This window comes from Bos indicus x Bos taurus, chromosome 23 (assembly GCF_003369695.1).
Source record: "Bos indicus x Bos taurus breed Angus x Brahman F1 hybrid chromosome 23, Bos_hybrid_MaternalHap_v2.0, whole genome shotgun sequence".
NCBI classification, from domain to species: domain Eukaryota; kingdom Metazoa; phylum Chordata; class Mammalia; order Artiodactyla; family Bovidae; genus Bos; species Bos indicus x Bos taurus.
This window is the reverse complement of record NC_040098.1, coordinates 47,068,984-47,081,023: the sequence shown is the minus strand read 5'-3', so window position 1 is coordinate 47,081,023 and position 12,040 is coordinate 47,068,984. Positions and strand designations below refer to the sequence as shown.

Sequence of the window (12,040 nt, the reverse complement as noted above, 5' to 3'; positions counted from 1 at the left end):
GGACATAGGACCCTGGTGCGGACAGGCCATAAGCTCGCAAAGAGCCAGACACAACTGAAGCAACTCAGCACACATGAGTGCATACTTCTTAAAATTCTATATACCCATGAAATAGCTCAATAACACAGCAAGCTGAAGCCAGGTTTTCTTAGACCTTATTTCAGTGAAGGCAAATTGATGTATTGAATTCTAAAAGGTTGAAGTTAGTCATTGTTTCTTCTTTCCCATTAAATCAAAGGACAATTCATTGTCACCAGTTCTTTAGGAGCCTTTACATTAGTTTTTTTAGGACCACCATAGCAAAGCTCCACTGACTGGAACACTTAAACAACAGGAACTTATTTTCTCAAAGATCTGGAAGCTAGAAGTCCGAAATCAACATGACGCCAGGATTGATTTCTTTGGAAATCTCTCTCCTTGCCTGTCTCCCTGTGTCTTCACGTGATCTTCCATGGCTTCTGTGTCCTAATCTCCTCTTCTTATAAGGACACCAGTCCTACTGGATTAGGATTTACCCCAGTGTTCTCAGCTACAGGTTTACCCCAGCTTCAAGTGGGCTTCCCTTGTACCTCAGTTGGTAAAGAATCTGCGTGCAATGCAGGAGACCTGGGTTCTATTCCTGGGTAGGGAAGATCCCCTGGAGAAGGAAAGAGCAACCCACTCCAGTATTCTTGCCTGGAGAATCCCATGGACAGAGGAGCCTGGCAGGCCATAGTCTGTGGGGTTGCAAGAGTCAGACACAGCTGAGAGATTGAACCACCATCGGTGTTCTCATTTTAACTTAACCTCTTAAAGAGACCTTGTCTCCAAGCATAGTCACAGTCTGAGGTCCTGGGATTTAAGACCTCAGCCCATGAATTTGGAGAGAACACAACAGTCTGTAAGAGGCCTCTACCTATCTGCTCCCACCTCCCACACCTTCCTTTGTACATACACACAGCATAACTCAAGGACCAGGCATTGCACACAGGAATCAAATGCCTTTTGGGTGAACCAACTTTGAATACAGATATATAATGGTTCTTTTTCTTTAAGCACACAAGACTAAATTTGCAACAGCTACCCAAGCAATTTGAGAGCCCTGACTTTATTTCTCCAACTCTCGATACAGTTCTTGGTCATTTGCCCAAGCATGCTCAATCATGTCTGATTCTGCGACCCCATGGACTATAGCCTGCCAGGCTTCTCTGTCCAAGGAATTCTTCAGGCAAGATTATTGGAGTGGGTTTTCCATTTCCTACTCCAGGGGTCTTCCCAACCCAGGGAACGAGCCCCCATCTCTTACATCTCCTGCATTGACAAGCAGATTCTTTACCACTGAATCACCTGGGAAGCCCAGTTCTTGGTCATCAGTGAAGTTCAGTTCAGTTCAGTCGATCAGTCGTGTCTGACTCTTTGTGACCACATGAACCTCAGCACGCCAGGCCTCCCTGTCCATCACCAACTCCCAGAGTTTACTCAAACTCATGTCCATCAAGTCGGTGATGCCATCCAGCCATCTCATCCTCTGTCGTCCCCTTCTCCTCCTGCCCTCAATCTTTCCCAGCATCAGGATCTTTTCCAATGAGTCAGCTCTTTGCATTAGGTGGCCAAAGTATTGGAGTTTCAACTTCAACATCAGTCCTTCCAATGAACGCTCAGGACTGATCTCCTTTAGGATGGACTGGTTGGATCTCCTTGCAGTCCAAGGGAACCTCAAGAGTCTTCTCCAACACCACAGTTCAAAAGCATCAATTCTTCTCCACTCAGCTTTCTTTATAGTCCAAGTCTCACATCCATACATGACCACTGGAAAAACCATAGCCTTGACTAGACAGACTTTTGTTAGCAAAGTAATGTCTCTGTTTTTTAATATGCTGTCTAGATTGGTCATAACTTTCCTTCCAAGGAGTAAGCGTCTTTTAATTTCATGGCTGCAATCACCATCTGCTGTGATTTTGAAGCCCCCCAAAATAAAGTCTGACACTGTTTCCACTGTTTCCCCATCTATTTGCCATGAAGTGATAGGACCGGATGCTGAGCTTTAAGCCAACTTTCTCACTCTCCTCTTTCACTTTCATCAAGAGGCTTTTTAGTTTCTCTTCACTTTCTGCCATAAGGGTGGCGTCATCTGCATATCTGAGGTTATTGATATTTCTCCCGGCAATCTTGATTCCAGCTTCTGCTTCTTCCAGCCCAGTGTTTCTCATGATGTACTCTGCACATGCTTGGTCATAGAAGGGGCCAAATAAGTTCCTCAGTTATCCATTGCTGCATAACAAACAATTCCAAATTCAGTGCTTAAAGCAATAACATTTTTCTATGTCTCCCCATTTTTCAGTCAGAAAACCAGAGCCAACTCAGCGGAGTAACCTGCTTACCCCACACAGTGTCGGCTGGCACCACTTAGTGTGATTCTACTATTACCTATATTCCTTTCCTAAGTTTTAAGTGATTACATACTTATTTATCAAACCCCAAATTACATATTTATTTCTCTCCTTTGTGTAGTTAGACAGCTATGACTAATGAAAGGAAGGTAAGTGTGTATGCAGGTAATGTGGTTCCAGAACAGGAATACATGCTTGCTGGAAATTAGACTTTGACATGTGTTTTTTTAATTCTCTGATTTTCTTTGCAAAGAGCTTACGTTGTCTTCTATAATCAGAAGCCCAAAATGGCTATTTTCACTTGGAAATTTCAAAAATCGTCTGGACAAACTTCTTCCTGGCCTTTAAAATAATCAAGTTGACTGTTAACATCAACTGTTGCACTTGGGGAGGTCTCCAAGCATGACGAAGTACTCTGGAAATTTCTAGAAGGCACATCAGCAGGCTTTCATCTACCTTTCCACAGGAGAATGAGCAAGGTTAAGTTTGCTCATGCCTCAAGGAAGTCAATTTATGAGCTCACTTCTCTGTTTTGAAAATATTTACCTAAAATATTGTTTTTGTAGTTTAAAGAGGGGAGATAAGACTAAATAAACATGAAGTCATAAGACCACAAAATAATATTTATTTCCTTATTCACTACCAGTGACAGGTTCCCCGTATATAATTAATGTTAAAATGATATCTTTTTCTCTGAATTGATGTGTTTCTTCTCAATCAGATTTATTTCTATTTTAGAAACTACTAACACCAAGATGTGGCTCTTAAGATTATCTTAATATTGGACTGCAAGGAGATCCAATCAGTCCATTCTAAAGGAGATCAGCCCTGGGTATTCATTGGAAGGACTGATGCTAAAGCTGAAACTCCAGTACTTTGGCCACCTGATTCGAAGAGTTGACTCATTGGAAAAGACTCTGGTGCTGGGAGGGATTGGGGGCAGGAGGAGAAAGAGACGACAGAGGATGAGATGGCTGGATGGCATCACCAACTCAATGCACATGAGTTTAAGTGAACTCCGGGAGTTGGTGATGGACAGGGAGGCTTGGCGTGCTGCTATTCATGGGGTCGCAAAGAGTCGGACACGATTGAGCGACTAAACTGAACTGAACATTTCCTTGTAGTGTTCATTGTTGGTAAACTGAACTTATACGACTGTGAGGTAATTTGTGCATGCTCAATTGCTAAATTGTGTCCAACTCTATGCAATAGACTGCAGCCTGCCAGGCTCCCCTATCCATGGGATTCTCCAGGCAAGAATATTGAAGCAGGTTGCCATTTCCTTCTCCAGGGGATCTTCCCAAATCAGGGATCAAACCCAAGTCTCTTATGGCTCCTGCATTGGCAGGTGGATTCTTTACCACTAGCACGACTTGGGAAGCTATAGAGGGTGTTTGTAAATACTATCCAAGGAAATTATGTCATGTGCTTGCTGTCTTCCTCAAGGAATCCTCAAAATTGCCACAATTTAATATAAGAACAGTTTTTGCCTTTAAACTAGTATTCATAAAATCTCATTATTCACACTGACAGGTGATTAAAAAAAAACATAGATGCACTTACGGAATAAAATGGGGTTAAGTACCATCAAAATCAAGTAATTTTTTTCCTCTTGTAACACAAACACTCAGTCCAAGACATGGTTTTATTTCCTGTGTGGTGTAGAGTAATGTGAAAAGTGAAATATATAGGCTTAAATTGAAGGAAACCATGGTCTTAATGGAATCATTACAGAAATTGCTCCAGAATGCTACATCCTTCCAGAAATAATAACTCTGTTATGTCAGCAAATTTGGAGTCAGCATGGGTTACCTGCTCCACACAAGGGGCCTGGTCATGTTGGTTAGACCTGCCTGGGGCTTAGCCCAACATGAGCGTCTGACCTTTCAGAAAATGTTTTAAATTCATTAATCAATGTTCTTTGCCTGCATTTTGCTGGTTTTGCTTTTTAACCTACTATTTATATCCTTTTTTAAGATGGCCCATCCCTGTACCAATGCAAATGAGAATTGTAAGCATAACAGTTCTGTCTAGTCATTAATGAAACATTCTTTGGGCCCAGATACTATTACCAAATCCACCATATGACTGGTGTCCTGTGGTCGTTGTTGTTTAGTCACTAAGTCATGTCCGACTCTTTCAGATCCCATGGACTGTAGCCCACCAGTCTCCTCTGTGCATGGAATTCTCCAGGAAAGAATAGTTCTTTGAATCAGTTCTAATGAGGTGGATGAAACTGGAGCCTATTATACAGAGTGAAGTAAGCCAGAAGGACAAACACCAATACAGTATACTAACGCATATATATGGAATTTAGAAAGATGGTAACGATAACCCTGTATACGAGACAGCAAAAGAGACACTGATGTATAGAACAGGCTTATGGACTCTGTGGGAGAGGGAGAGGGTGGGAAGATTTGGGAGAATGGCATTGAAACATGTGAAATGTCATGTATGAAACGAGATGCCAGTCCAGGTTCAATGCACGATGCTGGATGCTTGGGGCTGGTGCACTGGGACGACCCAGAGGGATGGTATGGGGAGGGAGGAGGGAGGAGGGTTCAGGATGGGGAACACATGTATAATTTTTTTAAATTAAAATTGAAAAAAAAAAAAGAAATACAATTGAGAGCAGCAGTATTGCAAAAAATAATAATAATAAATAAATCATACTATGCATAGAAAAAAAAAAAAAGAATACTGGAGTGGGTTGCCATTCCCTTCCAGGAGATTTTCCCCACACAGGGACTGAACCCAGGTCTCCTTCATTGCAGGCAAATTTTTACCATCTGAGCCACTAGGGAAGACTGTCCCTCCTGTCTGCATAGAAATAAATGACCATCTTTCCCTGTTTAACATAAGTAAGATGTCTTGAGCTCTCAAACAACCGTATGAAGCCAGTTTCTCCTGTTCATGGAGAAATGACCCTGACTTCAGCTTGTATTTGGAAAGGAATGACATAAATATTATCGGTTATATACACAAACACATTTGTGTGTTTTTGTGTTATCTGTTCCTACTACTGAAAAATGACACTTCTTTAAACCTTACTGTTTTAACTGTCAGTCTCCCAGAAACTGCCAGCAGAGTGACTGGCAGGCAGAACCGTGTGGTTAGCGGAAAAACTTGCTAGAACCCAGTGGAATGAGCAGAACTTTGAGCAACAGCATTTTTATTCTGAATTCAAACAGCCTCTGATGACTTCTCTTTCCTGTCAAGTTCTGGAGGTGTTGGTGCTTTGCTTGTTTGTGTTTTGTCCTGAATTTTTGCACTTTTCTTACATACGCTGCATGTGAAATAGCCCAGTATACCTCTTTGGGGATCCAGGATTTTGCTAGGTGATACCAAGGGATGGATGTAATTCACTGACATTTTGTCAGGCTGTTAAAGAATAAATTTTCCTTGGCTGTGGCAGGAGGTAATTATTTTGGTTTGTTTGCTTCTGACACAGGGGAAGAAAATTGGGGGTTGTTATTTCAACCATTCTAAGATACTCTGTGTTGTGTTTGGCAGGAAGGGAAGAAAGCATTTCACTATTGGAGGAATAAGCAGCTTCTGCTTTCCCCTATGGACCTGATGCACTTCTTAACGCTGTGCCCATTTTTTGACATCAGTCTCTTTGCGGCTTTGCTTCTTGTCCCCAAAGACATTCTTGATGACCTCTTTGTCCACTAAACCCTCCTGACATTTAATCTGTAGCACTCTCTGTGGGACTTCCCTGGTGGCTCAGCAGTAAAGAATGCAATGCAGGAGATGCCGGAAACACGGGTTGGATCCCTGGGTTGGGAAGATCCCTTGGAGAAGGAAATGGCAACCCACTCCAGTATTCTTGCCTGGAGAATCTCATGCACAGAGAAGTCTGATGGGCCACAGCCCATGGGATGGCAAAGAGTCGGACACAACTGAGTGACTAAGCATGCATGCAAATGTAAAACATCTACTTACGCAGATGCCTCTAGATAGCAAGCTCTTTGAATAACATATTCAGTAGCCCAGATCCAAGCTGTAAAAGGGTAGGTACTTAATTAAAATCTACCAGAAGAATGTAGTTATCCATTAGGTACTGGCTGGACCCTTTTTTAAAATTATTAACTAAAATCTTAGCTGTCACCACATTCCTGAAATTGCTCCCAGATAAATAGCAAGAACCAAGATCTCGGCTCATGGGCTGAACTGCACCTGCTGCCTTCTTATCACCTGTCCTCAAAGTCTGGTTCTACAGGGGAGAGGGCTCCCCCAGGGGGTAAGTCTTCTCCATGTCCTCCCTTGACTAATGCCTCTCACCTGCACCCCACACGTCTTAACAAGGCTTTGGGGGTCATTCATCAGAGAAAAAAAATGTTGATCAACATTGTTCTCAAGCCAAGGTTAATCCAAAAATTGTTCAAAATATGTGTTTATCACAGAAACAGACTCACACACTTACAGAACAAATTTTCCTCCACCAGAGAGGAAAAGCGAGGGGGCAGGCTAGTTAGGGAGTTTGAGGTCAACTTTTACACACAGCTCTATTTAAAATGGATAACCAACAAGGACCTCCCATACAGCACAGGGAACTCTGCTCAATGGTATACAGAGCCTGGATGGGAGAGGAGTTTGGAGGAGAATGGGTACGTGTGTATGTATGGCGGAGTCACTCTACTCTGTACATGAAACGATCACAACATTGTTAATCAGCTATACTCCAATATAAAATAAAAAGTTTAAATATATATATTTATAAGCATTTGTCATATGTATTAAAATGAAAGTCACCTGGAAAACGTTTATGGGCTTTTCCATCAGAGAGACAGAATAACGATAACGATAATAACCACAGAAACTTCTGAACTCTTACTGTGTATTGCCACTGTGCGTTTCCACAATCACCTCATTTTTTGTAATGCCTCTGGTGAGCAGATTTTTTTAACTCCTGTTTCACAAATGACTCGACCGAGGCTTGGTTCCTCAATGAATCTTGTCAGCCCTGGTGCCCCATGATACCTACACTGATTGTTACAATGTTCATCCGAATTAACGGTGTAAAAGGCCATTCTGTATTAGCAAAGTCTACTCTCAAGCCTGGCATCTCAAGCACCAGAACATGGTGAGGGTTCTAGGACGAACCCAGCCTCTTCCTTTCTTCTCTGTGGGCTGGAGTTCCCTGTCTTAGTCTGCCTGGTGCTGTTGCCTGAGAAAAAGCTAAGCTTATCCTCTCTGCTTCCAAAGGTGACTCAATGATCTCGAACCCCTCACTTCTCATCCTTGCATCCATGATCACTCTCTAATCTTAGTTAACCCTAGCTTCCTCCTCCAGCACTGTCTCCTCCAGAATTCCTTTGCTTGGTAAACACTTTCCCCTATATCCATAATCTATTTTCCAAACAACCTCCATCTTTTCTTCCTACCTAAAGCTGGATTCTCACTTGCAATCAATGTCCTCGGCTGCCTACCAAGGTATACACACAATTGCACACACACACAAAATACACGTTAGTGACCTCTTGGCATGTAACACAGAGCTTGGCTTATACCAGATGCTTATTGGGTATTTGCTAAATAATGAATGAAATTCTTTCTGTTTAGTGCACGAAGCTGAATATCTAAAACCATCTAAGGTGAAAAGCTGGACAGATAGTAATCCATGTGCAAAAAGACCAGCTTACCACATAAAGGCTTTCATGGAAAAATAGCCCCACATCATAAAAGTTTCCACCGTGCCTCACTGGGCGCGTCCTGGTCTTCAGCTGCTCCTCTGGGTTCCATTGCAAGACACAACCGCCTGGTTGACCAAGCAGGGACAATTTGAGGAGGTAGCAGCCTTGGGGCACCTTGTTCTTGAGACCCCTGATGCACTTCATCTGTACCTGAAGAGGCTGAGGTGACCGACTCTGCTCAACCTAAAGAAAAGACGGGTTTCTTGAATTTCTTGAATGATGCAGGAATTGAGTAAAACCACACAATTAGCCACAATGCGTTTCTCAGGGAGGGAAAAAGTAGACAATTATTTTTACTCAACCTGTAATTGTCAGGTATTAGCTGTGATAACAGAGGCGGACTACAGGAGATGTAATTAGGGGGTCAAAAGGCATGCCTACTGATTATGCGAGGGAAAGTTGAGCCAGTTCTTAAGCGTGGTATGTTAATGATCTGTGACATCAGAAACCACTCATCTATTATAATGAGATAGAATGGACAGGAAACTAACACTTCTGAAAGCCACACAGCAGGCCTCTTAAGGGATGGATGAACATGGACAGCAAGCTTGAACGGTGACAGCCCTCACCTCTCTCACTAATCACAGATCATGGGCCCCATTGATGAGTGATGTGCAAAACAGGTCAGGCTAACACCTCACCTGATCGAATGCTTGCCTTTAATTTCAACCTTGCCCCACAGGGTTCAACTGGAGTCTAAATAAATAAAGGGAGAAGAGCATTTCTATCTACTTCAGCCTAAAACTTGGCATGAACTGCATGTAACTAAATTATATGATAGAAGAATATTTTACGGCACATTTGAATTTCATTGCTTACCTTCAGCTGGGACTAAAGGGCCATTCATTTTTAGTAAATGCTGAAAAGTTGGTACAAACTGATAAGCTGTTTAATGTCCTGTTGCTTCAGATTACACAAAAATTAAACTGAGATTATTAATAACTCAAAAGTCATAAAGTCATGTTTCCTACCCTAATAGCCTTAAGGATAATTTGACCTTAAAGAATTCTCTATTACATTGTGCTTTAAGCAAAATTAATGTCATTTTTAGAAACAGGTTACTCTCCTGGCTACCGATGTTGGTAGCACCATCCGTTAATCTGCAGTTAACAGTAAAGCACTTTTTAATCCTGCCTAGACTTTATTTTCTGAGAGATAATATATATTTCCATACAGACAGTATGCTTCTGGAATCAAATCACAGTTAAGTAAACAATGAAAGTTGCTAAACTTCTTCTGCTTTTTTCATACAAGTCAGACTTAACCACTAATCAGAATAACAATTATTTTTTTGGTTTAATTATAAAATCTTAATTAACAATAAAGATTTAACCTTAGCATTTTCGTTGCCAAAAATATTTTAAAAATTAACACCGTGTGAATAAATAAGACAATCTCTTTAAACCTCAAGGCAGGATTACTGATGCAGGCAGACTGAGTTATTAAACACATTCTAAATTAAACGCCTCTATGAATTTTATACTGAAATATATTGTGATAGTTTTGCATGCCAAATGTGACATTTTGTATTTCAGATTCATCTTCTGTAGTAATTTTGGAAATGTCATACAAACAAAGATTTTGTCATTTACCAATGGAATTACTATGCATGGCCGCTTAGCCATCTTTTGCTGGCTCTCGTGGTTGTTTCAAGTCAGCAAGCCATAAAAAATCTTTATCTCTCTGAAACACAGCAATTTGGAAGATAATCGAATGGTGACTAGGGGGCAGAAATGCCAGTCTGAGGAATTATACCACAATCTCTCTTGCATTTACAACCTTCCTCAGAGCGAGTGTCAGCAGAGGAGAGAGAGGAGATGGAAAATTCATCAAATGTCAAGCCTTGTCTCATTTGCATGGTGGCAAGTCGGCCTCATTGTCTAGGGAGAACCCCGCCTGGCTCCATGGACCCAGTTTCGAGGAATTCCAGCGGCTTGGAACCTTTTAGCAATTCTATTTCAGCATAGAACCCTCCTCAGAACGAGTTATTAAGACTTGCTAGGGACGTCCCTGGAGGTCCAGTGGTTAAGACCTCACGCTTCTGCTGCAGGGGGTGTGGGTTCAAGCCCTGGTCGAAGAACTAGGATCCCACATGCCACAGGGCTGGGCCAAAAAGTAAAGGAATTAATTAATTTTTTAAAGACCTGCTAGAACTCTGTTTATCTAAAGGGTGGGCCTGCAAGAGGAAAGGCACAACAAGAAAGGGAGTCAATGAAATTGACCTTAGATTTAACTTCTGTACATCAGGTGGAAAAAGTCTCCGGAAACTCACCTTCCAGCAGGGCCAAGGCCACACCACTCCCTTTGACGGGTGGATTACTTCTGGGAGGGTACCGAGCTTGGCTACGCCACCTGCTTCACAAACATTTGGATCTGCAATTATTCCTTGACTTGTAGTTCTGTAGCAGGTACAGTAACAGGGGAAATGAAAAGAAGAGAAATTGATGATGGATTAGTGGAAAAGTTCGCCTTTGATACAACGCACAATCTGATGTATCCCTTGCACCTTTTCTCGGAATAACAAGAGTCAGAGAAACACCATGCCACAGTGGATTCAAGTAGGGTGGTGAGTCATTTTTTAAATGAAACCCTTTAAAATATGTGACTCTCTGTAAGAGGAGGGCATGGCAGCAGACTCCGGTACTCTTGCCTGGAGAATCTCATGGACAGGGGAGCTTGGCAGGCTACAGTCCATAGGGTCGCACAGAGTGGAACATGACTGAGGCGATTTAGCATACACGCATGCAAGCATTCCAATTCCTGGGCCAGGAAGATAACCTGGGGAAGAAATGTCAACCCACTCCAGTATCCTTGCCTGGGAAATCCCATGGACAGTCCACGGGGTCACAAAGAGTCAGACAAGACTTAGCAACTAAACAACAACATATGAGCTAAAGATCTTCCAACAATTAAAATATGACTTGTTTTGGAAAGCACCAGATCCAATACTTGATAAAATGTGTTACCACTTCCTTTTCTATCACCACCCCTTCAATCTTATGAACTGTTGGAGAAACCATGGGGAAGAATTATTTAAATAAGTGAATAGCTGATATGACATAATCTTTTTATTTTTTTCAATACAATGTCCAGAGATCAAAATCTATCCATGCATGCTAAGTCACTTCAGTCATGTCCCACTCTTTGTGACCCCATGGACACGTGGAGTCTGCCCGGCTCCTCTGTCCACGGGATTCTCCAGGCAAGAATACTGGCGTCTGTGTTGAATCTACTTCTCCTACGTCTCCTGCATTGGCAGATGGCATCTTTACCACTGGGCCACCTGGGAGGCCTTGAAGATCTATGTCTAGCTTCAAAATGTTCCCCAAGGGTTTCCTCCAATTAGCATTTACTGGCTTGAACTGAGGTTCTTCTTTGTCACCTCTTTCTTTTCCTTCTTTCTTTTTTTTTTTTCAATCTTCACGATTCCTAACAGCCAGCATTTCCAAATTCATTTGAATTAAGAAGGATCTTGCATTTCACTTCTCCTGACTTCAGCTTAATTCCATCAGCAGGGCCATCTGTGACAATGACAGCCCCTCCACCAAGGAATGGCCATTTTAGGTCTCACAGCTGATTTGGTTTCCTGGGATAGAGATGATTCCCCTTAATTTAGTTAGAACTAGATTGACACGAGAGTTCATTAGGACCCCCATTCGCTGGCAATTCAATTTCAAATTAAATACACTTTGTTGTAAATTTTATTACTTTTAAACTACTGTATCTGTTGTCTGTAATGGCCCTATTATACAGTTATGAAGGTAAACCGATTTCATGAGTAAACATCAGACGTGTTATATAAACCACGGTGAGATGTTTTCCTCAGTTTCTTTCTTTGTTCCGGTGGCAAAAAAATGTAAAGCCCTCGTGAAATATCCTAAAAACTTAATCTAAATAATTATATACTGAATTCATGATAATCATCCTAAGGGGGGGTAAGAAAGCAGGGTTCTCAGTTGTAATTTGCGTTCTTTG

At 41.8% G+C, this 12,040-nt stretch overlaps 1 protein-coding gene across 1 annotated transcript in view; it reads right to left on the bottom strand.

Moving 5' to 3' along the window:
* Nucleotides 1-12,040, bottom strand: part of OFCC1 (orofacial cleft 1 candidate 1) — a 238,717-nt gene that overhangs the window by 178,609 nt on the left and 48,068 nt on the right. Inside the window, exons 7-8 of the mRNA XM_027524513.1 lie at nt 10,338-10,464; nt 8,015-8,248 (exon numbers count right to left, since the gene is read on the bottom strand). Coding sequence (XP_027380314.1) covers nt 8,015-8,248; nt 10,338-10,464 — 361 coding nt within the window. The remainder of the gene's footprint in view (nt 1-8,014; nt 8,249-10,337; nt 10,465-12,040) is intronic.